This window comes from Rutidosis leptorrhynchoides, chromosome 4 (assembly GCF_046630445.1).
Source record: "Rutidosis leptorrhynchoides isolate AG116_Rl617_1_P2 chromosome 4, CSIRO_AGI_Rlap_v1, whole genome shotgun sequence".
NCBI lineage: Eukaryota > Viridiplantae > Streptophyta > Magnoliopsida > Asterales > Asteraceae > Rutidosis > Rutidosis leptorrhynchoides.
Genome location: NC_092336.1, coordinates 283,965,603 through 283,993,180, shown reverse-complemented (window position 1 = coordinate 283,993,180; position 27,578 = coordinate 283,965,603). Strand labels below are relative to the sequence as shown.

The window sequence follows — 27,578 nt, the reverse complement described above, 5'->3', positions numbered from 1 at the left end:
ACGAAATGGAATTTCTCATCAGTTCAAGTCACTCGGATTCTGAAATGGAATCTCACTCAAGCTCCGAAAGCAGTGTGACCGGAATGGATCAACCAATCAGTCATCACCTATTCTGGATGAATTGGGGATGGGTTCGTAGCCTCCTCAATCATTGGAAATAAGAAGAAGGTGATCCTTTCCATCCACCACATTGCCCTCTTGGCGAAGAACCTGAAGCACTTACCGGCGAACCTGTTCGAGACACCATTTTCTCTATTATTATTATTATTATTATTATTATTATTATTATTATTATTATTATTATTATTATTATTATTATTATTATTATTATTATTATTATTATTATTATTATTGTTAATTATTAATTATTATTAATTATAATTATTATTGTTACTATTAATTATTATTATTATTACTAAGTATTGTAATTATTACTATTATCATTATAATTAATAATATTAACCATTATTATTATGATTAATATTATTATCATTATTATTATTCTTATAAGTGTTATTAATATATTTATTATTGTTAAAGTTTATCATTTAAGTATTATATTTATTATTATTAATATATATATTATTATTAAGATTATCATTTATGTAGGTATCATTAACAGTATTGTTATTATTAAAAATTTATATAATTATTACTAAAAGTATCATTATTTTAATTTATCATAGTTTTCATAAAAACTATTATTAATATTATCATTATTATTATTAGTAGTATTAAAATTTTTATTCTTATCATTATAATTATTCTAGTATTATTATAACTATTATTTTGTAAACAAAATATTGTTTATAGAAAAAGATATATAATACAAAACTTAACTATATTAATATTGTTATAGACAAAATAACATATATAAATTATTAATATAGAAATTTCACCACTAATAATAATATAAATTTTTTTTTCGATTTCCATTACATGTATTAATATACATAATTGGATATATGTTCGTGAATCCAAGGTCAATCCTACAATTGTTCAATGATGTTATATGTATTTTTACTACAAAATACAGTGTGGTGAGTATATAGTCCCTTTTAAACTCTAAATATTTTGGGATGAGAATACATGCATTTTATGATTTACGTTATGGACACAAGTGATTAAAAATAAATTCTATGTTGAGTTGTGCCATGGCATATTTCTTTATACTTGGTAGCTAATATTTACATGAAGAATGTAAACGCGAATCCTGTTGATAGATCTATCGGGCCTGACAACCCCAACCGGGCTGGACGACCAGTTTTCAACAGTTGCACAGTACTTCGTTTCTGTACACTACACTTGATACGGTGTAGCGATTATTTAAGAATATGCTGCGATAATTTAAATGTTAAGTATGGTTACCAAGTGCTCAACTACTTTTACATACACTTGCGAGTGTATTATGTTTAATTATATGAAATCTTGTGGTCCATAGTTATTACGCTGCCAGCATCAAACCTATATATCTCACCAACTTTATGTTGACGTTTTAAAGCATGTTATTCTCAGGTACGAATTAAGTCTTTCGCTGTGCATTTTCTCATTTTAAGGACATTACTTGGAGTCGATCATCGCAATGGGACCAAATGATAAGGACTTCGTCCGGATGGATTAGTAGCGGTCCTTTCAGAACCAATTTGGTTTTATGCCAAAGCGCTCTTCGATAGAGGCAATCCATATTATTAGGAACCTTATGGAGAAGTATAGAGAAAAGCAAAAGAAAATAGAGATGGTCTTCTTAGGCCCCTACGATTGCGTGCCACGAAACTTGATTTGGAAGACCCTTAAGGGTAGAAGTATCTCGAGTAGGTATATTAATGTTATTAGGGATATGTACTAAGGGGCGAAGTCTTGTGTTCGAACACCGGTGGGAAATACTGAAGTTTTCCCAATAGAAGTAGGCCTGCACCAGGGATCGGCCCTTAGCCCTTTCCTTTTTGCTTTGATCCTTGATGAACTTTCTCGAGGGATACAAGAGTGCATCCCTTGGTGCCTGATTTTTGCCGATGATATTGTGCTCGTTTCGGACTATAAGGAGGAGCTTAATAGAAGACTGGAGCAATGGAGGGTGGCCTTAGAAAGTAATGGTCTATACATTAGTAGACAAAAGACAGAATATCTTAGTTGCGATTTTAATAGGAATGTTGATGAACAAAGTGATGGAGTGAACATCTGTATTGGAGACCAGATCTTGCATCCACAAATTTTGTTTAGATACCTGGGCTCGGTGCTCCACAAATCGGGGAGGATAGATGAAGACGTGTGGCACCGAATTAAGGTAGGGTGGGTGAAGTGGAGAGCAGCGACTGGAGTCTTATGCGACAAGAAGATCCCCCTTAAGCTGAAAGGTAAATTCTTCAAGGTGGCAATTAGACCTGCCATGTTATACGGATCAGAGTGTTGGCCTATGACGAAAGCACAAGAGAGGAGGATGGAGGTGGCAGAGATGAGGATGCTTAGGTGGACATGTGGTTAAACCATGTTAGATATGATTCCTAATAGTGTTTTTAGGGAGAACCTGAAAGTTAGAAGCATCATCGACAAGCTTAGAGAAGAACGGCTTCGATGGTTTGGGCATGTGAGAAGACGACCTCCTACTGCCCCTGTTAGGAGGGTCGAGACGCTTACGGTTGACGGCGTACGAAGAAGGGGTAGACCTACGCGTAGGTGGGAAGATAGGATAAAGATAGACTTGAAGGAGCTCTTATTGACCGAGGACATGACCTCTGATTGGGTTGCGTGGAGGACTAGAATTAGAATAGATGAGTAGGTTTTTTGGTTTTGTTTGTGTGTTTGTAGTTTTGTGGGTCTGTGTGGGTGTCTTCTTTCGCTATGTTCTTTGCTCTTTGCTGGTTTGTTTTTTTTTGTATGCTTTTTTTGTTGTGCGACCTTTTTTTTTTCCTAGACCCATGCATAGATGGTGTAAGTTTGGACTTGTGGGTTTCAATGTGTATGTATGGATGTTCGTGTTTGTATGTATGTATTTAAGTTTGTGCGCAGGTTTATGTATGTTTGTTTGTATGTACGCTTGTTTTGCATTTCTGCTTGCCTATGATTGTATTTATGTATTTATGTACGTTTGTATGTTTATATGTATGTATTGTTATATGTTTGGTTGTATGTATATTCGTATGTTTGTATGTATATCCGTATGTTGGTATGTATATTCGTATGTTTGTATGTTTTATATCTATGTATGCGTATGTAGGTTTTCCCGTATGTATGCGTGTAGGTGGATATCTATGAATGTACGTTTGTATGTTTATGTAGGTTTGAGTAGATACGGTTTTATGTATGTTTGTATGTTTATTTTTATAGACTGGCTTGCTATGATGTGATTTTATCTGTTTGTGGACATATATGTTTATTTCTCATTTAGTGCAGCTTTACTTTATTCGTCATGTGCTCCGCAGTACACTCTAAGGTACGTTTTTTTTTTATTTATACGGCGCTGTTTCGAGAGCCATCAGCAAGCGTCTACATATTGGCAACTTGACTGTCGCTTAGAGCCTAAATCGAATTCCAGGCAACATTTTAAAACCCATGGAAATTTGTCCCACCATTTTCATGGCGTTGGCATTTGTTTTTTTTTTGTTTTTTTTTTTTTTGGCCGAAGGTCCGTTGCAAGCAATCTCTTAATCCGTCGAACATAGAGAGGAAGGACTTTCTCTACTCTTGTGAGTGTTTCACTCAGGGTGGTGAAATGACTTCTCTTTGTCCTAGGGTAGAGGAAGGATTGTCTACGTCTCATCTCCCCCATACCCTACAAGTGTGGGATTGGGTATTGTTGTTGTTGTTGTTGATAATTCTAATTATGATAACTTTAATATTTACGATAATTTTTAATATTATCTTTAAAATAATAATTCTATTTAAAATAATAATAATAATGATATTTTATAGTAACAATGACATTTCAATTAAAATGATAATTTTTGTTAAAATGATAGTTTTAATACTAACGATACTTTTAATAATAATAGTGATGATAAAAATAATAAGAATGATAATTTTATCTAAATCAATATCTTATAATATTTTAATTTCATCATGATACTCTTACTCATTATTTCCTAATCGTTTCATTTAATCGCTTTTAATCGTCTTTTATATCGTGTTCATAATAATGATAATAATAGTAATCAAAATAATTAGGTGTTACAAATATTTGTTTTAATTACACTAATATTAATAATGATAGTTACTATAACATTATTAACGATAATACTAATAATTATCTTAATGATAATATAGTAATAATAATAATAACAATAACAATAACTATTTTTAAATAATGATATATATATTAATAATGAAAATAATAATAATAATACTAATAATAATAATAATTGGATAATAATAATAATACTAATTATAACTTTAACGATAATAACGATAGTAATAATAAAAAAAATAACAATTTTTAATGATAAATCCCTTTTATTGATAAAGATAATAATAATGATAATAATAAGATAAAACTAGAACGATGATAAAAACGACGATAATAATAATAATTTTTAATAAAAATATCGAAAATTCAATTGATTATAACTTCTAATCCGTTCATCGAAACCATTCGATATCTAAAGGAAAAGTTCTTAATTTTTCGGTAGCTTTCCAAGGACATGCATATCTTATACCTTGTCTCAACCGCAAGTGTAACTAATTCAAGATTCAACCTAACCTGTCTAAGGGCAATATCAAAAGTACAAGCATGCATAATCCTAAATACTCGAGCACTAGTCAGGGATACACTATTAGTATGTAAAAGTTAAATTATGAGTACTCACGTATCAATATTGAGATTCAATATTGCAGGAAAGGTACGTAGACGCAACAGAAATGATAAACACTATATTGACCTCACGAGCATACCCATGAACCATACTCAATCACCTCCAAAGCTATAACCCATAATTTCCTTAATCCTATCCTACTCGAAAAATAATTTCGAAATCACTCGGACAGCACTCCGTCGTAATATTTTATGTATACTAACAATATCTTGAAATAATACGGAGTAAATATATATATGTAAATCGATTGAGAGAGTTTAGAGAAAAATATTTTCAAGTTTCTATGAAATAATGAAACCTATTGAATTCTATTTATAATAGATTTTTGAATTATTAAAGTGAATTATTAAAGTATGAATTATTAAAGTGAATTATTAAAGTATGAATTATTAAAGTGAATTATTAAAGTATAAATTATTAAAGTGAATTATTAAAGTATGAATTATTAAAGTGAATTATTAAAGTTAAAGTAAAGTAACAATAAAGTAAAGGTAAAGTTTAAGTATAGTAAAAGTATAAAACTATGTACGTATAATACGCGTATAAATATATAAAATATTAATTTAAATTATTATATATATTTAATAAAATAAAATATAAATATCGTTATCTTTATCTTTATCATACTAGTTAAGTAATGAGTTGTCAAAAGTGGTTCTATATATATATATATATATATATATATATATATATATATATATATATATATAAGTTATATACGTTTTAATAATAAAGTTCTTTTTAAACTGAAAACATTTTTGTACGTTTGAAACTAAATAGATCAATCGAGTCTTTATGAGATTCAATCTTCCACTATCCTTTGTCTAGTTCTCAATGATTGATAATTTGTTCTTATTTATAAATCACTTTACCATTTTTCGAATATTATTAAAATGGTAAGATTTCTCAAATCAACGTGGGCCTTTCAACAGAGACTTGTAATCATAATTCAATATATCTTATAATTCAATCATATGATCTTATCTTCTAATTCCATTGATAAACATTTTGAAACAGATACAATCATATAAGTATTTAATCTAATATTTTGTTTACGTTTCAAGTTATATTATATATACACATATACATATATAATCATATTCATTTAATGGTTCGTGAATCGTTGGAACTTGGTCGAGGTTGAATGAATGTATGAACATAGTTTAAAATTCTTGAAATTTAACTTAACAAATATTGGTTATCGTGTCAGAAACATATAAAGATTAAAGTTTAAATTTGGTTGAAAATTTCCGGGTTGTCACAGTACCAACCCGTTAAAGAAATTTCGTCCCGAAATTTGAGTGGAAATGTCGTGAATGATAATAAGTATGTTTTCATGATGCATACGGGCTGAAAATTAGAGTTTTATCATCAGCGAATAATTTGGATAAACAATCCATTTATATGAAGAGTACGAATGAAGCTAACATAGAAGAGTGAAATGAGTAAGTGTAGATTCATCTTATCATTTGACGTAGATATGATTGATTCCCAGATTTCAAGGGATTTGAAGAAAATCTTCTTAATAAGATTTGACTCTCCGGTAATCAAGGGAATTAAGATCCGCTTTAAATGCGATCGTCCATTTTAATTGTTCTGTCGGAGATTTTCTTATAAATTCACCTCCTTCGTTTCTTTACAACTCACACCTTCTGTTGATGCATTTTATGCAAGTCCCTAGACATCTACCCACGTCCATTGCAGGTACAACAGTTTACAGGCCACCATGATTGCTCGTTATTATCCTATCCGTGTTTGTATGTGGTTACAGGAACTGCAGGAACGAGATTTATATGTTTGACTATGTTAGACTTAGTCAGAAGTACGAGTGAAGCCTCACTAGTACGACTGACAGGCTCATACACACGGTTGATGCTGAGCTAAGTCACAATTACAACCTAAATGAGAAGACACGAGTGAGTGATCACCCGTACGGCTGATGAAGCCAACTCGTACGTGTGATGAATGAATCGTATGGGTGAGTCAACAGCAGGGGTATATAAAGTCTTATGTTCTTCATTTTAGGTTAAGCCTCTCATTTGTTACACACACTCAGATTTAGTGAGCTCCTCCGATTCTCTCTCAGTCCAAATCACCCAGGTGGTGAATAATAGCTCTAGTTGTTGATCTAATCACACTTGATTTAGTTGTGGTTTGACTAAATTAATCAAAAAAAAACTTAACCTATTCCCTAGAGGGTTTGATTCACTTATTCCGCCACTGTGTAAGTTAAATCTATTGATTTCTAAGTTCCTAGTCATATTTCATCACCTTCTATTCTTTTCCCTCAACTCATATTTTAAAGTATTCATCAATATGCTCCATCCAGTTCTGATTCTCGATATACTTCTAACTTTCATATCGGCCATTCTTCTTTTTCATCTACCGCCGTAAGAATCTATTTACTTCTACTATACTCTTGGGTTTATAGTATTTCTAGTTCTCCCGTGTCTTTATATTGCTATATGCATCGATATATATGGTTTATAATTTCTGGTTTGTCGTTGGGCTTTATATGTTCCCTTATATTTCAAAGTCTCTGCTTCTGTCTTCTATAATCATTATCATTCACAGTTAATGCTCTCTTTTATTTGCTGCAATTTATACCCCAATTTCTATTTTGGAGTTTTGTCCTTTTGTTTCTTCTTCTTGCGATTAAGCACCGCTTGTAATGATCCAGAATTCACAGATATGAATTTCGGAATGAACATTATTAATGTTCTAGGAAGGAAATTGTGATGGCACGATCTTGACTTGTCAAATTACTAGAATACCTTGGAAAAGGCCGAATCATCAAGAAATATTTTCTTGATATTTTAGAGGTTAAATAGAATACAAGAGTCGTATAACATGGCATATGATGATGTTATGATCTGTGAATCATCACGTTCCATTTAGAAACTCAGCATGACTTACTGTAATATAATCACATTGATCAGGTGTTATTATATTATACTAATTCATGCTTCAGTTCCCAACACTACTTCAAAATATTCCTATTTTAAACTTGAATGTTTCAGAATTTAGAAACTAAAATAGTTTCTTTTATGATGTAATACAGATAGCGCGAAGAGGTAAATGATTTCAAATAAGAAAAATTAAGAAAATATCTTCAGAAATATGGAGGATATTTATAATAAAAGATATGATGATATTTTAGAATTTCTAATATCAGAGGATGATGAAGAATATTGTCCGCAGGGGTTTAGAGTCAGGAGCAAGGTATTCGTTAATGACTTCAGCAGGTACTGAATCATTTGGATCCTTTGAAGTCAGGTTCAGTCTTTGTAATTTGTCCACAGCCTCCTTCCTACTTTGCTCAATCCGTTTTCCAGTTCCAAAACTTCTCTTTTTCTGCGCTTTGCCAGCACACTTCATCATTATCATCCAGCTTTTACCGTTTAAAGTCGTTTATAGTTTTTGCTGCTTCATCAGCATTTTTTCCATTTTCGGAGAACCAATTCATAGTTCGGAGTGTTTTTCAGAAACTTCACATTCAAATTAAGTCCAGAAGATAGACGTTATATATACACATATAACTGTTGGCGTAGACATACTGCGAGATTTCAAAATACTGATTGCTAATTCCCAATGATTCGTATGACAATTCTCATTACAAGATGCGAATGAGTAAATGATGGGGTTTCAATGAATAATTATAATGACTTTTTGGAGAGGCTAAAGTCAATGGGTAATGAAGTTGTTGGTACATCTGCTAATAATGTGGTGGAATGTAAAAGGTTCCCTGGTAACGATGGTGTATATCTCAAGGTTATAATAAGGTTAGTCTGACTGAAAAGTCAAAGTTGACTTGCTGGAGCTGTGACAAAACTGGCTACTTTGAATAGGAGTCGCAAAGTTATTTTTGCTAATAAATGCCAAAGAATCTGACGCGGATACGTTGTTTAAACTTTTACTTTGGTTTCAAGAGTTTTTCGGGTACATAACTGTGGGTAACATGTGGTTGGATCATCATCTCGATTTCTCATCATTCGAAGTGTCTTCAGAAATTTTCGAAGGGTTTGAAAACAGATTGTAATCGTTAACATACATTTGATATTCTAACACAGTTTTGAAGTCAAAATATAGTTTGTGAAAGATGTAAGGATCTAAGAGTGATGATTTTGGTCATATCTCAAGTTGAATTTTGAGATTTCAAAATCAGAATATGTAATTAAATTTTGAATGAGTATGGTTGTTTTGATTTCTATAAAAGAATGTATATTGTTGTGAAAGTAGGGAGTATAATAAATGATTTGCTGAATCAGATTCAAAGAATGTAACATATTAATTGTGAATTTATATATCTCTCGGGTATTACCTACTCGTTAAAAAAATTTCACAATTAATATTTTGTACAAAAGAATTTTATTACAGTCTTTATGAAAATATATATATATATATGTATATATATATATATATATGTATATATATATATATGTATATTTTCTTCAGATATAACATAGATTTAATGAGTTAATGTTAAATTAAACTCATTTTATTTACGGTTGAAATTAGAATTGAATATTCCCTAAAGGCTTTAAAAAGTACATAACTTTTACGCAGTATTTCTTTAATGACATTGAAATTATGAATCAATACTTCGTTATTTGTTGATGTATGATGTTCGGTTCGTGGAATTCTTGTGAATTTCGCAAAGTACGAATGATGTTATCTGAAAAGTTTCGGGTACATCGATGATGAAAGTGTAAAATCAAATATATACTTGATTTATTATGAATTGGAATTTGTTGAATTGCGACAGAGATTGTAGTTAACGCTGGTTAAGTTGCGGCAGAAGGATGTACATTATTGCATACTTGTAATATGAATTAACCGAATAGTTAAGATTCACACACAATAGCTTAGCACGGAAAGATTTATTTCAATATATATATATATATATATATATATATATATATATATATATATATATATATATATATATATATATATATATATATATATATATATATATAATATACATATAATTTCTTCAGAGGGAATGAGTTAATTCTTCATAACTCATTGATACAATATACACGTTATTGATTCGTAATGATGTCCACAGTGATTCTTGAACTGACAGAGTTTGTGATGTTATCGGTGTTGTTGATTCGGATGTTGACTGTACTGACGATGCTGGTAATGCTGACGGTACTGTTGATGCTGTTGGTAAAACAAGTTTAGCTTGTTAATCACACACCATTTTTGTCAGGGTTTCTACTCTTCCTTTAATCATTTTGGTTCGCTTAACTGATTTATGGTTAGGGCTAGATTAGATAATCTCTAAGACTTTAGAGATTACATAATCGATGAGGAATGTTTCTCCAATGAAGTTATGAATTAATACTTCGTCAGTTATTGTTGTTGGTACTCCTTTGTATCTATGGTGCGTATGACGTTGATGCTCGTGGCACAGATTGTGAAGTTGAGGTTTACGACGCGGTTGTGGTTGGAGGTGGTAATGGAACTGTTGGCATTGATGATGGTGGTACTGGTTATGCTGCTGATGCTGCTGCTGGTGTTTGTAATCTCTGCACCATATTCTCCAAAGCCACTACCCGAGCGCGAAGCTCGTTGACTTCTTCTATTACACCGGGGTGATTGTCAGTTCGGACGAGCGGATAAATAAAATCTAAAATTTGATGTAATATATAATCGTGACGAGATACTCTGGAAATGAGTGAGAAAATGGTGTTTCGGATAGGTTCGCGGGTAAGTGCTTCAGGTTCTTCGTCAAGAGGGCAATGTGGTGGATGGAAGGGATCACCTTCTTCTTGTCTCCAATGATTGAGGAGGCTACGAACCCATCCCCAATTCATCCAGAATAGGTGATGACTGATTGGTTGATCTATTCCGGTCACACTGCTTTCGGAGCTTGAATGGGATTCCATTTCGGAATCTGAGTGACTTGAACTGATGACGAATTCCATTTCGTACGATTGGATAAAGGATTTTTTTCGATATGAAATGATTTTGGCTAACGGATGGTATTCTAATTACATAGAATATATATATATATATATATATATATATATATATATATATATATATATATATATATATATATAGATCAAAAGATTTCATAGATTACGGAGGACTTTCCGGGATATGTCAGGCAAAGTTTAAAGTAACAGATACGATAAGATATGATTTAGCAGATATGCTATGATATGAATTTTTGTCTATACACTATTCATGTAATCAATGCAGCAAGACGTGTCTTAGACTAAAAATGATAAGCAGGTAATTTCCTGAGGATGATAAGTAGTTAATTTTTGACACAAAATGATAAGCAAAACTTTTGACATGCAGACACGGTCAAAGTCCAGACTCACTAATGCATCCTATCGACTTATTAGTTAGACACACTAATGCAGACCTGGTTCGCTAAGACCACCGCTCTGATACCAACTGAAAGGACCCGTTCATATACATTATAAACGATTCACAATAGTTGATTACATTGAGAGGTATTTGACCTCTATATGATACATTTTACAAACATTGCATTCGTTTTTAAAAGACAAACTTTCTTTACATCAAAATTTGACAGGCATGCATACCATTTCATAATATCCACTATCCAACTATAAATTGATTTAATAATAATCTTTGATGAACTCAATGACTCGAATGCAACGTTCTTCGAAATATGCTATGAAAGACTCCAAGTAATATCTTTAAAATGAGCAAATGCACAGCGGAAGATTTCTTTAACACCTGAGAATAAACATGCTTTAAAGTGTCAACCAAAAGGTTGGTGAGTTCATTAGTTTATCATAATCATTTATTTCCATCATTTTAATAGAACACAAGAATTTCATTTCCAGTTCTCATAAATATACGTCCCATGCATAGAGACAAAAATAATCATTCATATGGTGAACACCTGGTAACCGACATTAACTATATTCATATAAGAATATCCCCTATCATTCCGGGATCCTCCTTCGAACATGATATAAATTTCGAAGTACTAAAGCATCCGGTACTTTGGATGGGGTTTGTTAAGCCCAATAGATCTATCTTTAGGATTCGCGTCAATTAGGGTGTCTGTTCCCTAATTCTTAGATTACCAGACTTTAATAAAAAGGGGCATATTTGTGACGACCCGGGAATTTCCGACCAAATTTAAACTTAATCTTTATAGAATTCTGACACGACCGGGACATATTAAGTCTGGTAATCTAAGAATTAGGGAACAGACACCCTAATTGACGCGAACTCTAAAGATAGATCTATCGGGCCCAACAAGCCCCATCCAAAGTACCGGATGCTTTAGTACTTCGAAATTTATATCATGTCCGATGGAGGATCCCGGAATGATGGGGATATTCTTATATATATATATATATATTATGAATGTCGGTTACCAGGTGTTCAATCCATATGAATGATATTTTTGTCTCTATGCATGGGACGTATGTTTATGAGAAATGGAAATATGAAATCTTGTGGTATATTAAAATTATGGAATGATCATTTATGTTAAACTAATGAACTCACCAACCTTTTGGTTGACACTTTAAAGCATGTTTATTCTCAAGTACGAAAGAAATCTTCCGCTGTGCATTTGCTCATTTTAGAGACATTATTTGGAGTCATACATGACATATTTCAAAAGACGTTGCATTCGAGTTCATCAAGATTATTATTAAGTCAATTATAGTTAGATATATTATGAAATGGTATGCATGCCATCAACTTTCGATGTAATGGAAGATTGTCTTTTCAAAAATGAATGCAATGTTTGTAAAATGTATCATATAGAGGTCAAGTACCTCGCGATGTAACCAACTTTTGTGAATCATTTATAATCGATATGGACTTCATCCGGATGGATTAGGACGAGTCTCTACAGTTGGTATCAGAGCGGTGGTCTTAGCGAACCATGTCTGCATTAGTGTGTCTAACTGATAAGTCGTTAGGATGCATTGTGAGTCTGGACTTCGACCGTGTCTCCATGTCAAAAGTTTTGCTTATCATTTTGTGTCAAAAATTACCTGCTTATCATTCTTAGGGAATCACTTGCTTATCATTCTTAGTATAGACACGTTTTACTGCATTGACTGCATGAATAGTGTATAGATAAAATTCATATCTTACCGTATCTGCTACTTTATATCTTAGCGTATCTGTTACTGTAACTTTGCCTGACAACTTCCGTAGATTCCTCCGTAACTTATGGGATTTTAGTATTATATATGCATAAGTAAATTATGTATTGCAGGGTACTAATCTACATCCTATAATCTATTTCTTATCAAAAATCCTCCATCTGATCGTACGAGATGAATCCTGCAACCAGTTCGAGTCCCTCAGATTCCGATAGCTATTCCGATAGTTATTCCGACAGCTATTCTGACATAGATGTTCATCTAAGCTCCGAAAACAGCGTCATTGGCATGAATCAACCATTCAGCCATTATCAATTCATCTGATGGGTTCATAGTCGACTTAATTATTGGAAACGCGCAGAAGGCAATCCCTTCCACCAATCGAATTCACCTCTTGACAATGAACCTGAAGCGTTTGCCGGCGAACCTGTTCGAGAAACCATTTTCAGTCTCATTTCCAGGGTAACTCGACAAGATTATATTCTATCCACAATTCTGAACCTTATTCATCCGCTCGTTCCGACCGACAATCATCCTGAAGTAATAAGTCAACGAACTTCGCGCTCGAATAATCAACTCGGAGAATATGGTGCAAAATGTACCAGCTTCAGCAACATCACCGACACCAACAGTACCATCAATAACAGCACCAGTACCATCAACAATCCAAGCTTCAATATCATCATCTGTACTTTGAGTATGATCTTCGTTCTACGTATCGTTCTACCTCATTTATCTTCGTTCGACATGACGAATATGTAATCTCTAAAGTTTTAGAGATTATTTATTCTAGTTCCAACCGAAAAGAAAATGAGTTTAATATCATATTAACTCATTAAATCCATGAATACATCTGAAGAAAATATATATGTATATATGTTTTCATAAAGATTGTAATTAAAAATTCACTTGTACAAACTGTTAATGGTGAAAAAATTTTAACGGATAGGTAATACCCGAGGAATATTTAAATTTCACATTAATAAGTTACATTGTACGTTCTTCGAATCTGATTCAACAGTCATTTACTCTCCTACTTGCAACCACAGCTATACGAATCCGTTCATCACAGAATAACCATTTTCATTCAATTTCATATTTGGATTTTTACCTATCAGAATCCGACAAGTGGCATAATGAAGAAAACATTGGACAAAATAAAATTTGTTAGAAACAAACAAATTAACTATTAGAAATTTTGTTAAGAATCCATGCTAACAAAATCCTAGCTAACTGTTCCTAGCTAACTGATTACATTTTGTTTATCGCAATTTATTTTATTGCAAATTACATTCTCGCAATTTTATTTATCGTCATTAAATTTCTGTTATTTACTTTACGCACTTTATTTATCGTTATTTAATTTTCTATTATTTATTTTACGCACTTTAAATATCGGGACACGTATACAAGGTTTTGACATATCATATAGACGCATCTTTATATATTATTTGGAATCACCATAGACACTCTATATGCAGTAATGATCGAGTTCTCTATACAGGGTTGAGATTGATTCTACAATAATATATATAGTTTGAGTTGTGATCGAGTCTGAGACGTATACGGGTCACGACATGTATTAATTAATTCGAATATTATATATTAAACTATATATGAATGATTGCACTGTCAACTGTGGACTATCGACTGTGGACTAATAACATTGGACAATTAAAATGAATTAAAATATTGATTATAACATATGAAACTAAACAATTCTTCAAGTTTGCCACTTGATTTCATCTTAAACCTCATTTGTATCTTGACAATTACAATCTGCGCTCAAACCTTTCATGATTCTTGAAAACATCTCAATCTAAGGGATGAACCAACCGCACTTCATCTACGGAAGAAAAGATCGATGCATATAGTTATGCACTTGAAAACACTCGGAACCTGAGTAAACGTTTAACATGTATCTGTGCTATCTCCTTTGGCGTTGTTATTACCAAAAATAACTTTACAATCCCTCTTCCAAGTAGCCAATTTTGTCACAGCTTTAGCAAATCAACTTCGAATTTCATTCGGATTAACCTATATTGTCACAGCTCCAGCAAATCAATTTCGACTTTTCTTTTTAAACAACCTTATTATAACCTCGGAATATATACGTAGTCATTTATTGTTACCAGAAAACCTTTTATATTCCATCATATTACCATCAGCGTTTAATCATCTAAAAACACAATTCTTTTGAAATTACCTCGGGTTGATAACCGATGATTCAGATATGGTAGCATTAAATGCAGAGGAAACAGTAAAATTGTAGATAGCCTAAATGAAATGTCCCGTTCTTATTGATTAAAAACGTTCCATATTAATTGATTTCGTTGCGAGGTTTTGACCTCTATATGAGACGTTTTTCAAAGACTGCATTCATTTTTAAAACAAACCATAACCTTTATTTTATAAATAAAGATTTAAAAAGCTTTACGTAGATTATCAAATATTGATAATCTAAAATATCCTGTTTACACACGACCATTACATAATGGTTTACAATACAAATATGTTGCATTGAAATCAGTTTCTTGAATGCAGTTTTTACACAATATCATACAAACATGGACTCCAAATCTTGTTCTTATTTTAGTATGCAACAGCGGAAGCTCTTAGTATTCACCTGAGAATAAACATGCTTTAAACGTCAACAAAAATGTTGGTGAGTTATAGGTTTAACCTATATATTTCAAATCGTAACAATAGACCACAAGATTTCATATTTCAATACACATCCCATACATAGAGATAAAAATCATTCATATGGTGAACACCTGGTAACCGACATTAACAAGATGCATATATAAGAATATCCCCATCATTCCGGGACACCCTTCGGATATGATATAAATTTCGAAGTACTAAAGCATCCGGTACTTTGGATGGGGTTTGTTAGGCCCAATAGATCTATGTTTAGGATTCGCGTCAATTAGGGTGTCTGTTCCCTAATTCTTAGATTACCAGACTTAATAAAAAGGGGCATATTCGATTTCGATAATTCAACCATAGAATGTAGTTTCACGTACTTGTGTCTATTTTGTAAATCATTTATAAAACCTGCATGTATTCTCATCCCAAAAATATTAGATTTTAAAAGTGGGACTATAACTCACTTTCACAGATTTTTACTTCGTCGGGAAGTAAGACTTGGCCACTGGTTGATTCACGAACCTATAACAATATATACATATATATCAAAGTATATTCAAAATATATTTACAACACTTTTAATATATTTTGATGTTTTAATTTTATTAAGTCAGCTGTCCTCGTTAGTAACCTACAACTAGTTGTCGACAGTTAGATGTACAGAAATAAATCGATAAATATTATCTTGAATCAATCCACGACCCAGTGTATACGTATCTCAGTATTGATCACAACTCAAACTATATATATTTTGGAATCAACCTCAACCCTGTATAGCTAACTCCAACATTTACATATAGAGTGTCTATGGTTGTTCCGAAATATATATAGATGTGTCGACATGATAGGTCGAAACATTGTATACATGTCTATGGTATCTCAAGATTACATAATATACAATACAAGTTGATTAAGTTATGGTTGGAATAGATTTGTTACCAATTTTCACGTAGCTAAAATGAGAAAAATTATCCAATCTTGTTTTACCCATAACTTCTTCATTTTAAATCCGTTTTGAGTGAATAAAATTGCTATGGTTTCATATTGAACTCTATTTTATGAATCTAAACAGAAAAAGTATAGGTTTATAGTCGGAAAAATAAGTTACAAGTCATTTTTGTAAAGGTAGTCATTTCAGTCGAAAGAACGACGTCTAGATGACCATTTTAGAAAACATACTTCCACTTTGAGTTTAATCATAATTTTTTGATATAGTTTCATGTTCATAATAAAAATCTTTTTCCCAGAATAACAACTTTTAAATCAAAGTTTATCATAGTTTTTAATTAACTAACCCAAAACAACCCGCGGTGTTACTACGACGGCGTAAATCCGATTTTACGGTGTTTTTCATGTTTCCAGGTTTTAAATCATTAAGTTAGCATATCATATAGATATAGAACATGTGTTTAGTTGATTTTAAAAGTCAAGTTAGAAGGATTAACTTTTATTTGCGAACAAGTTTAGAATTAACTAAACTATGTTCTAGTGATTACAAGTTTAAACCTTCGAATAAGATAGCTTTATATGTATGAATTGAATGATGTTATGAACATCATTACTACCTCAAGTTCCTTGGATAAACCTACCGGAAATGAGAAAAATAGATCTAGCTTCAAAGGATCCTTGGATGGCTTGAAAGTTCTTGAAGCAGAATCATGACACGAAAACAATTTCAAGTAAGATTTCCACTCGAAATAAGATTGTTATAGTTATAGAAATTGAATTAAAGTTTGAATATGATTATTACCTTGTATTAGAAAGATAATCTACTTTAAGTAACAAAGGTTTCTTGATCTTGGATGATTACTTGGAACGGATTTAGAAAACTTGGAAGTAAACTTGCAATCTTGGAAGTATTCTTGATTTTATGAAACTAGAACTTTTGGAATTTATGAAGAACACTTAGAACTTGAAGATAGAACTTGAGAGAGATCAATTAGATGAAGAAAATTGAAGAATGAAAGTGTTTGTAGGTGTTTTTGGTCGTTGGTGTATGGATTAGATATAAAGGATATGTAATTTTGTTTTCATGTAAATAAGTCATGAATGATTACTCATATTTTTGTAATTTTATGAGATATTTCATGCTAGTTGCCAAATGATGGTTCCCACATGTGTTAGGTGACTCACATGGGCTGATAAGAGCTGATCATTGGAGTGTATATACCAATAGTACATACATCTAAAAGCTGTGTATTGTACGAGTACGAATACGGGTGCATACGAGTAGAATTGTTGATGAAACTGAACGAGGATGTAATTGTAAGCATTTTTATTAAGTAGAAGTATTTTGATAAGTGTCTTAGAGTCTTTCAAAAGTGTATGAATACATATTAAAACACTACATGTATATACATTTTAACTGAGTCGTTAAGTCATCGTTAGTCGTTACATGTAAATGTTGTTTTGAAACCTTTAGGTTAACGATCTTGTTGAATGTTGTTAACCCATTATTTATTATAACAAATGAGATGTTAAATTGTTAAATTATCATGATATTATGATATATAATATATCTTAGTATGATATATATACAGTTAAATGTCGTTACAACGATAATCGTTACATATATGTCTCGTTTCGAAATCATTAAGTTAGTAGTCTTATTTTTACATATGTATTTTATTGTTAATACACTTAATAATATATTTACTTATCATTTAATATAATTAACCAAGTGTATCAATATCTTAATATGATTCATATGTACCTAGTAAGACGTTGTTATAACGATAATCGTTATATATATCGTTTTCGAGTTTCTTAAATTAATAGTCTCATTTTTATGTATATAACTCATTGTTAAAATACCTAATGAGATACATACTTATAATAAAATCATGTTAACTATATATATAACCATATATATGTCATCGTATAATTTTTACAAGTTTTAACGTTCGTGAATCACCGGTCAACTTGGGTGGTCAATTGTCTATATGAAACCTATTTCAATTAATCAAGTCTTAACAAGTTTTATTGCTTAACATGTTGGAAACACTTAATCATGTAAATAATAATTTCATTTAATATATATATAAACATGGAAAAGTTCGGGTCACTACACTAAATGGCCAAGAGTTTGATGATAACGAATGAAGTGTTGGGAACGCTCGATAGAAAATTTGGTACTGAAAAATGGATTGAGCTAACCATGAAGGAGACCAAGGACAAATACAAGGACCAAACCCTATATTCAAAGAATCCAGGTAATTCTGGATCCGATGAAATCTTTAGAGAATATCTTGCTCCGAAGTCATGTTAAAATCTTGGAAATTTTTTTCTTCATCAACTTTCGAACTTAGAAATTCCAAAATATCATCATAAATATCTTCGATATTTCTGAGGATATTTTCATAAATATTCTTGTCCGAAATTATCTACCTCTTCATGTTTTCTGTATTCCATTATATTGGAAACTTCAGTAAAATCTAAGTATAAATTATGAATGAATTGTGGAGAAGTGTTGGGAATTGAAGCATGGGTTAGTATAATATAATGATGCCCGGCCAACGTGATTATATTACAGTAAGTCATGCTGAGTTTCTAATGAAACGTGATGATGGTTCACAGTAGATCATACCATCATCATGTGTCATGTTACATAACTATTTCATTATAATTAACCTCTGAACATATCAAGAAAATATATTCTTGATAGTTCTATTCTCAGTGATTCTGGTAATTTGACAAATCAAATCGTGCTATTACGTTCTTTCTTGATTAGAACATTAAGTTTATTTGAAACAACATACTTACGAATTCTGGACCGTTACTCGCTTTACTAGAGGTCGGGAAGAGAAGAAAAAGGCAAAGAGCTCCGAAACATAAGGAAAGATATGAAACCCGACAACAACACAGAAATTACAAACTGTGGATATTAATATGAATAGCAATATAAAAACACGGTTGAATTAAGAATAGTATCACCCCAAGGTAATATTAAAAGCAAACAGATTTTTCTAGTGGAAGATTGAAAAGAAGAATGGCGTAAATGATAAATTAGGAAGATATCGGGGATTAGAACTGGATGAAGCATATTGACGAATGTTTTGAAAATTTGAATTGAAGGAGAAAGAATACAAAGTTGGAGTTGTAAAAATGAAGAATCGAAGGGAGTGGATTTATAGTGAAATATCCGACAGGGTAATCAAGATAGATGATCGCATTTAATTAAAGAGATCTTAATTTCCATAAATCCCGAAGAATCAGATCTTATAGATTTTCAAGATTTTCTTTTATATCCCTTAAATTCCGAAATTCAAATGTGACAAGGTCAAAAGTTAAGACGAAACTTTATTTATTTATTTCACTCTTTGGTGATAGTTTCACTCGTACGTTTTAAATAATCGAATTATTTTATCCAGGTTACACCCAGTGATAAAATTCTATTTATTAACTCATATTCGTCATGAAAACATTTTTATTGTTAGCCATGACCACCTCACTCAAATTTCGGGACGAAATTTCTTTAACGGGTAGGTACTGTGACGACCCGGGAATTTCCGACCAAATTTAAACTTAATCTTTATAGTATTCTGACACGATAAGCAAAGTCTATTATCCTGAGTGTCGAAAATTTTGGAACTATGTTCATTGATTCATTTAACCTTTGACAATGTCCGGCGATTCACGAACATTTGTTTGTAAATAAATATGTATATATAGATATGAATATATATAAATATATATGATTCCCTATTTACAATTATTATCATATGTAACGTATATTGTAATATACATATATAGAATTTATAAATAATAAATATTCAATAAAGGTTATCATTTAATATATGATTATTAAATATTGCAAATTGATAAAATATAATACAAGTTAAAATATCATTATTATATTAACGTTATTATTTTCGTTATCATTATTATTAATTAATTGTATTTCGTATTATTATTAATATAATTATTAAATTATTTAATTATTAATTACTAATTATTAAGTATTAAATCAATAATATTATTATCATTATTATTATTTTTATGATCATTATTAGTATTTTAAGTATTATTAATATGATTATAAATACTAATTCAATATATATTAATATTATTATATATAAAAACCATACATATAGGATTTGGAAGACCAGAAGTTGTTACGCGTTATTTTCATACTGTGTTAAATTGATTCTTCAGTACAAATTAATCATATCGGTTGTTAAAGATCACCATCAACTTTTATATCTTTAATTGTTTCCTTCTTTCTTTTTACTATCTGATTGTGATAATCTGTCAACACCTTTACATTACAAAACAACACCCAATCTACTATAGTGCTATATCAATCATCAATTTACACCAAATGGGGTCACCTGCGATGGCTGCATTTGATTTTAATAACCTCGACAATAAGGAGTGGGGGTAGGTTATTGTTGTTTTGTTACGTAAAATATTAAATTTGGATATGATAATATGTCTGAAAGAAATCCAATGTACAACTGCTACCTATCTTTTTCCATTCTAAAAATCAAACGTAAATAAACACCTCAAACCCACGTATTCGATCACCAAGGTTATCACCTTTGAAGTTTCTTTTTCAGTTTCAATTTAAGAACAAAACAACGACCTCCGATCACCACCTTTCTTAATGAAACCCACCACCACCATCGTCAATCTTCAACACCCACGATCACCAAATCATTACCCTTGCTTTCTGTTTTAATACGCGAACGCCATCACAACCCATATCATCACCATTATTTTAAAACTCCACCATCTTGTTACCAAGACCTCACGGCCATCCATACCAACATCCTATTTGCTACTAGGTAAGTTCCTATTTCTATTTAGGTTACAACCAAAACCATCGAATGGATATTATCATACACTGCTATAGTTAGAAGCCGTTAGATACCATGAATGCTACACTTTAGTTTATTTTCTATGTTTACAATCCACGAAAACCATCACCTATTACAACCGATTTCTGCTACAGCTACTATAAACATTGTTACCACACCTGTACAAGCTACAAATTAACATCACCATCCTCCACACACAATCATGACTATTGCATCTATTTGTCTGTTTAGAATAAATCGATTGCCACCGCAAAACCGTGGCTACTATCCTTTCTGTTTTAGTTATGTTCGGACCATTAAACCCCACCTTCTTCGAACCACCACCAATCATCCTCCATCAACTGTTTTTATTTTGTTTTCTGTTGGAGAACTACATTGAACGACTGTTGCACCTATGCGTATTTTCAGTTTAATTGAGAACGATGTACTGTAATGATATAAGATGTTAATAAAGGAGGAAGATAATGAAAACTAATATATTAAAGATTATGGGTCATATATATATTATAATCTAAAGTTATCAATTGGGGTGTATTAAAAAAAATTACTTTATGAAAAGCATTGCAAAAATTTCGGATTCAGTTGTGCAAGTGGGACAAATTGGAGCTTCAATGGCTGACACCCTATTCTCCTAAACGTTCTTTATATATTTTATTTACAAAGTGTTAATGATCATTAGGAAACTGGGATACATGAGTTAAATAGATTTTGGATCGTAATTAAAAACTGAAATAAATTGGTAGCACAATGGTTAAGGGTGTTTCAGTTGGAGCAGGAGGTCGTGGGTTCGAACCTAGGCTACTGCAGTATATTTTTTTATAAATAGCTGCACAGGTTGGGTTAAAGGTGATTGGGCTGTTGGGACAAGTGTTACTGGACTCTTCAGGCTCGAAACAGAAAACGGGTTTATATAACTATTGTGGGTATTAAATCAAGACAAGCAAACTAGATCAGGTGGTTAGGGTTATGTTGGGTTAACGAGAAGTCGCAAGTTCAAGTCTTGGCAGAGGCGGTTTTATTTTATTATACCCTTAAGGTAGTTTATATATTTTTTTAATATTATTACTGTTATTATTATAATTAATATTACTACTACTAACATCATTATAAGTATTTTTATTAAATTATTAAGATTATTAGTATTATTATTAAAAATTATCACTATTATTATTATTTTCATCATTAACATGATTCTTATTTTTATTATTATTATTATTACTATTATTCTTATTATCATTATTAACATTATTTTATCAAATAAATATTAGATACATAAAAATATATTTGGTACATAAAATAATTATATTAATATTAAATAAGATATTATAATGAACATATTGACATTAATTATATAACTACTACCTATAATAACTTACTGATTTTTGATATAATACTAACTAATTATATATATATTAATATAACTACATGTAAAAATATTAACTATTTTACAAAATAAATATATGTAACACATAATTGAAAATATAATATATATAAGTAAAATATATATATATATATATATATATATATATATATATATATATATATATATATATATATATATATATATATATATATATATATATATATATATATATATATATCTTAAATAGAATTGTGTATAATATAATTAAAATACTTAAATAAACATCGTATGATTAATAAATGGAATTATGAGATTATCTGTATTAATATATAAATGAATGATATAGGTTTGTGAATCCGAGGCCAACCCTGCATTGTTCAATATAGTCATATGTATTTTTACTACAAAATACATTAGGTGAGTTTCATTATTCCCTTTTTAAATGCTTTCGCAATATATATTTTGGGACTGAGAATACATGCGCTGTTTTTATAACTGTTTTATGAAATAGACACAAGTAATTGAAACTACATTATATGGATGAATGATTGAAATTGAATATGCCCTTTTTATTAAGTCTGGTAATCTAAGAATTAGGGAACAGACACCCTAATTGACGCGAACTCTAAAGATAGATCTATCGGGCCCAACAAGCCCCATCCAAAGTACCGGATGCTTTAGTACTTTGAAATTTATATCATGTCCGATGGAGGATCCCGGAATGATGGGGATATTCTTATATATATATATTGTGAATGTCGGTTACCAGGTGTTCAATCCATATGAATGATATTTTTGTCTCTATGCATGGGACGTATGCTTATGAGAAATGGAAATATGAAATCTTGTGGTCTATTAAAATTATAGAATGATTATTTATGTTAAACTAATAAACTCACCAACCTTTTGGTTGACACTTTAAAGCATGTTTATTCTCAGGTACGAAAGAAATCTTCCGCTGTGCATTTGCTCATTTTAGAGACATTATTTGGAGTCATACATGATATATTTCAAAAGACATTGCATTCGAGTTCATCAAGATTATTATTAAGTCAATTATAGTTAGATATATTATGAAATGGTATGCATGCCGTCAACTTTCGATGTAATGGAAGATTGTCTTTTCAAAAATGAATGCAATGTTTGTAAAATGTATCATATAGAGGTCAAGTACCTCGCGATGTAACCAACTGTTGTGAATCGTTTATAATCGATATGGACTTCATCCGGATGGATTAGGACGGGTCTCTACAGTTGGTATCAGAGAGGTGGTCTTAGCGAACCATGTCTGCATTAGTGTGTCTAACTGTTAAGTCGTTAGGATGCATTGTGAGTCTGGACTTCGACCGTGTCTCCATGTCAAAAGTTGTATTATTTTGTAAGTAAAAGTTGTATTATTTTGTAACTGATAATGATAGTAAGTAAAAGTTGTATTATTTTGTAATAATAATTATTATTATAAAAATATCAATATTTATAATTACTAAGATGACATTATGATAAAACGATAATTCTAATTATGATAACTTTAATATTTACGATAATTTTTAATATTATCTTTAAAATAATAATTCTATTTAAAATAATAATAATAATGATATTTTATAGTAACAATGACATTTCTATTAAAATGATAATTTTTGTTAAAATGATAGTTTTAATACTAACGATACTTTTAATAATAATAGTAATGATAAAAATAATAAGAACGATAATTTTATCTAAATCAATATCTTATAATATTTTAATTTCATCATGATACTCTTACTCATTATTTTTCTAATCGTTTCGTTTAATAGCTTTTAATCGTCTTTTATATTGTGTTCATAATAATGATAATAATAGTAATCAAAATAATTAGGTGTTACAAATATTTGTTTTAATTACACTAATATTAATAATGATTGTTACTATAACATTATTAACGATAATACTAATAATTATCTTAATGATAATATAGTAATAATAATAATAACAATAACAATAACCATTTTTAAATAATGATATATATATTAATAATGATAATAATAATAATAATAATACTAATAATAATAATAATAATAATAATAATTGGATAATAATAATAATACTAATTATAACTTTAATAATAATAACGAGAGTAATAATAAAAAAAATAACAATTTTTAATGATAAATCCCTTTTATTGATAAAGATAATAATATTGATAATAATAAGATAAAACTAGAACGACGATAAAAACGACGATAATAATAATCATTTTTAATAAAAATATCGAAAATTCAATTGATTATAACTTCTAGTCCGTTTATCGAAACCATTCGATATCTAAAGGAAAAGTTCTTAATTTTTTGCTAGCTTTCCAAGGACATGCATATCTTATACCTTATCTCAACCGCAAGTGTAACTAATTCAAGATTCAACCTAACCTGTCTAAGGGCAATATCAAAAGTACAAGCATGCATAATCCTAAATACTCGAGCACTAGTCAGGGATACACTATTAGTATGTAAAAGTTAAATTATGGGTACTCACGTATCAATATTGAGATTCAATATTGCAGGGAAGGTACGTAGACGCAACGGAAATGATAAACACTATATTGACCTCACGAGCATACCCATGAACCATACTCAATCACCTCCAAAGCTATAACCCATAATTTCCTTAATCCTATCCTACTCGAAAAAAAAATTCGAAATCACTCGGACAGCACTCCGTCGTAATATTTTATGTATACTAATAATATCTTGAAATAATACAGAGTAAATATATATATGTAAATCGATTGAGAGAGTTTAGAGAAAAATATTTTCAAGTTTCTATGAAATAATGAAACCTATTGAATTCTATTTATAAAAGATTTTTGAATTATTAAAGTGAATTATTAAAGTATGAATTATTAAAGTGAATTATTAAAGTATGAATTATTAAAGTGAATTATTAAAGTATGAATTATTAAAGTGAATTATTAAAGTATGAATTATTAAAGTGAATTATTAAAGTATGAATTATTAAAGTGAATTATTAAAGTTAAAGTAAAGTAACAATAAAGTATAGGTAAAGTTTAAGTATAGTAAAAGTATAAAACTATATACGTATAATACGCGTATAAATATATATAATATTAATTTAAATTGTCATATATATATTTAATAAAATAAAATATAAATATCGTTATCTTTATATTTATCATACTAGTTAAGTAATGAGTTGTCAAAAGTGGTTCTAGATATTTATAAAAGTTATATACGTTTTAATAATAAAGTTATTTTTAAACTGAAAACGTTTTTGTATGTTTGAAACTAAATAGATCAATCGAGTCTTTATGAGATTCAATCTTCCACTATCCTTTGTCTAGTTCTCAATGATTGACAATTTGTTCTTATTTATAAATCACTTTACCATTTTCCGAATATTGTTAAAATGGAAAGATTTCTCAAATCAACGTGGGCCTTTCAACAGAGACTTGTAATCATAATTCAATATATCTGATAATTCAATCATTTGATCTTATCTTCTAATTCCATTGATAAACATTTTGAAACAGATACAATCATATAAAGTATTTAATCTAATATTTTGTTTACATTTCAAGTTATAATATATATACACATATACATATATAATCATATTCGTTTAATGGTTCGTGAATCGTTGGAACTTGGTCGAGGTTGAATGAATGTATGAACATAGTTTAAAATTCTTGAAATTTAACTTAACAAATATTGCTTATCGTGTCAGAAATATATAAAGATTAAAGTTTAAATTTGGTTGGAAATTTTCGGGTTGTCACAATTCAGGCTTATGATTGAATATTTTTAACATCCCCCTCAATCTAAGCCTGAAATAAATCAATAAGCCCAAGTTTATTACATAAGTAAGAGTGTTGGCTAATACCCAAACCCTTAGTGAAAATGTCAGTAATTTGATCTTCAGAATCAATATTAACAATTTTAATTATTACAGAATTACGCTTATCTCTCACAATGTGTAAATCAATTTCAAAGTGTTTTATTCTTTCATGAAAAACAGGGTTTGCTGCTATTTGAATAGCAGACCTGTTGTCACACTGAAGATTAAAAGGTAAAAGATTTTTGATTTTGATATCATTCAAAAATTTTAAAATCCACATAACCTCACATGTAATAGATGCCATAGCCCTGTAATCAGATTCTGTGGAAGATCTGGATACAACGGCTTGTTTCTTACTCTTTCAAGACACCAAGCCACAAAAAAAATGGAGAAACCAGTAACAGACTTTCTAAAGCTTAAACACTGATACCTCCTAAATTATACCAGTTTTTAATAACATTTTAAGGAGTTATCTTGGTATTTTAAAGACAATTTAACACTTAAACACACCAAAATGGGTAAAAATGAGGAAACGGGTATTTTTAATGTTTATGTTTGAGTTATGTATTAAACAGGATTAAAAACAGATAAAAGTTGCAGAAAAATGGATGAAGCCGCCGACATGAGGCCTGGAACCCGCCGGCTAGGTGAAGAAATTCCAGAATATTCTTGAACAGTCTAGAAAAACACAGAAAATGAATGATTTGAAGAAGAGTCAATGAAGCCGCTGGCTTGACATCTAAGCCGCCGACTTAGTTCCAGTTTCGTGTACTTAAAACCCAAGAAATAGCTAAAAAAGGTAACAAAATCAGAAAGATTGCGGATCACTGAAGCCGCCGCTTGCCATCTAAGCCGCGGGCTTGGCCAAGTACAAAGACGCATTTTCGGGCTTTCAGATTAAGTTAAACTTGGAGAAGGAGTAACCGATCAAGGGAAGCCGCCGGCTTAGGCCACCGAGTTTAAACACTTTAAATATAGGCCA

At 30.5% G+C, this 27,578-nt stretch overlaps 1 protein-coding gene across 1 annotated transcript in view; it reads left to right on the top strand.

The window, feature by feature from the left end:
* LOC139841654 (uncharacterized) overlaps positions 1-27,269 on the top strand; it is a 54,485-nt gene extending 27,216 nt beyond the window's left edge. The window contains exon 4 of the mRNA XM_071831862.1: positions 27,172-27,269. Within this exon, the coding sequence (XP_071687963.1) occupies positions 27,172-27,269 (98 nt within the window). The remainder of the gene's footprint in view (positions 1-27,171) is intronic.
* The last annotated feature ends 309 nt before the right edge of the window (positions 27,270-27,578 follow it).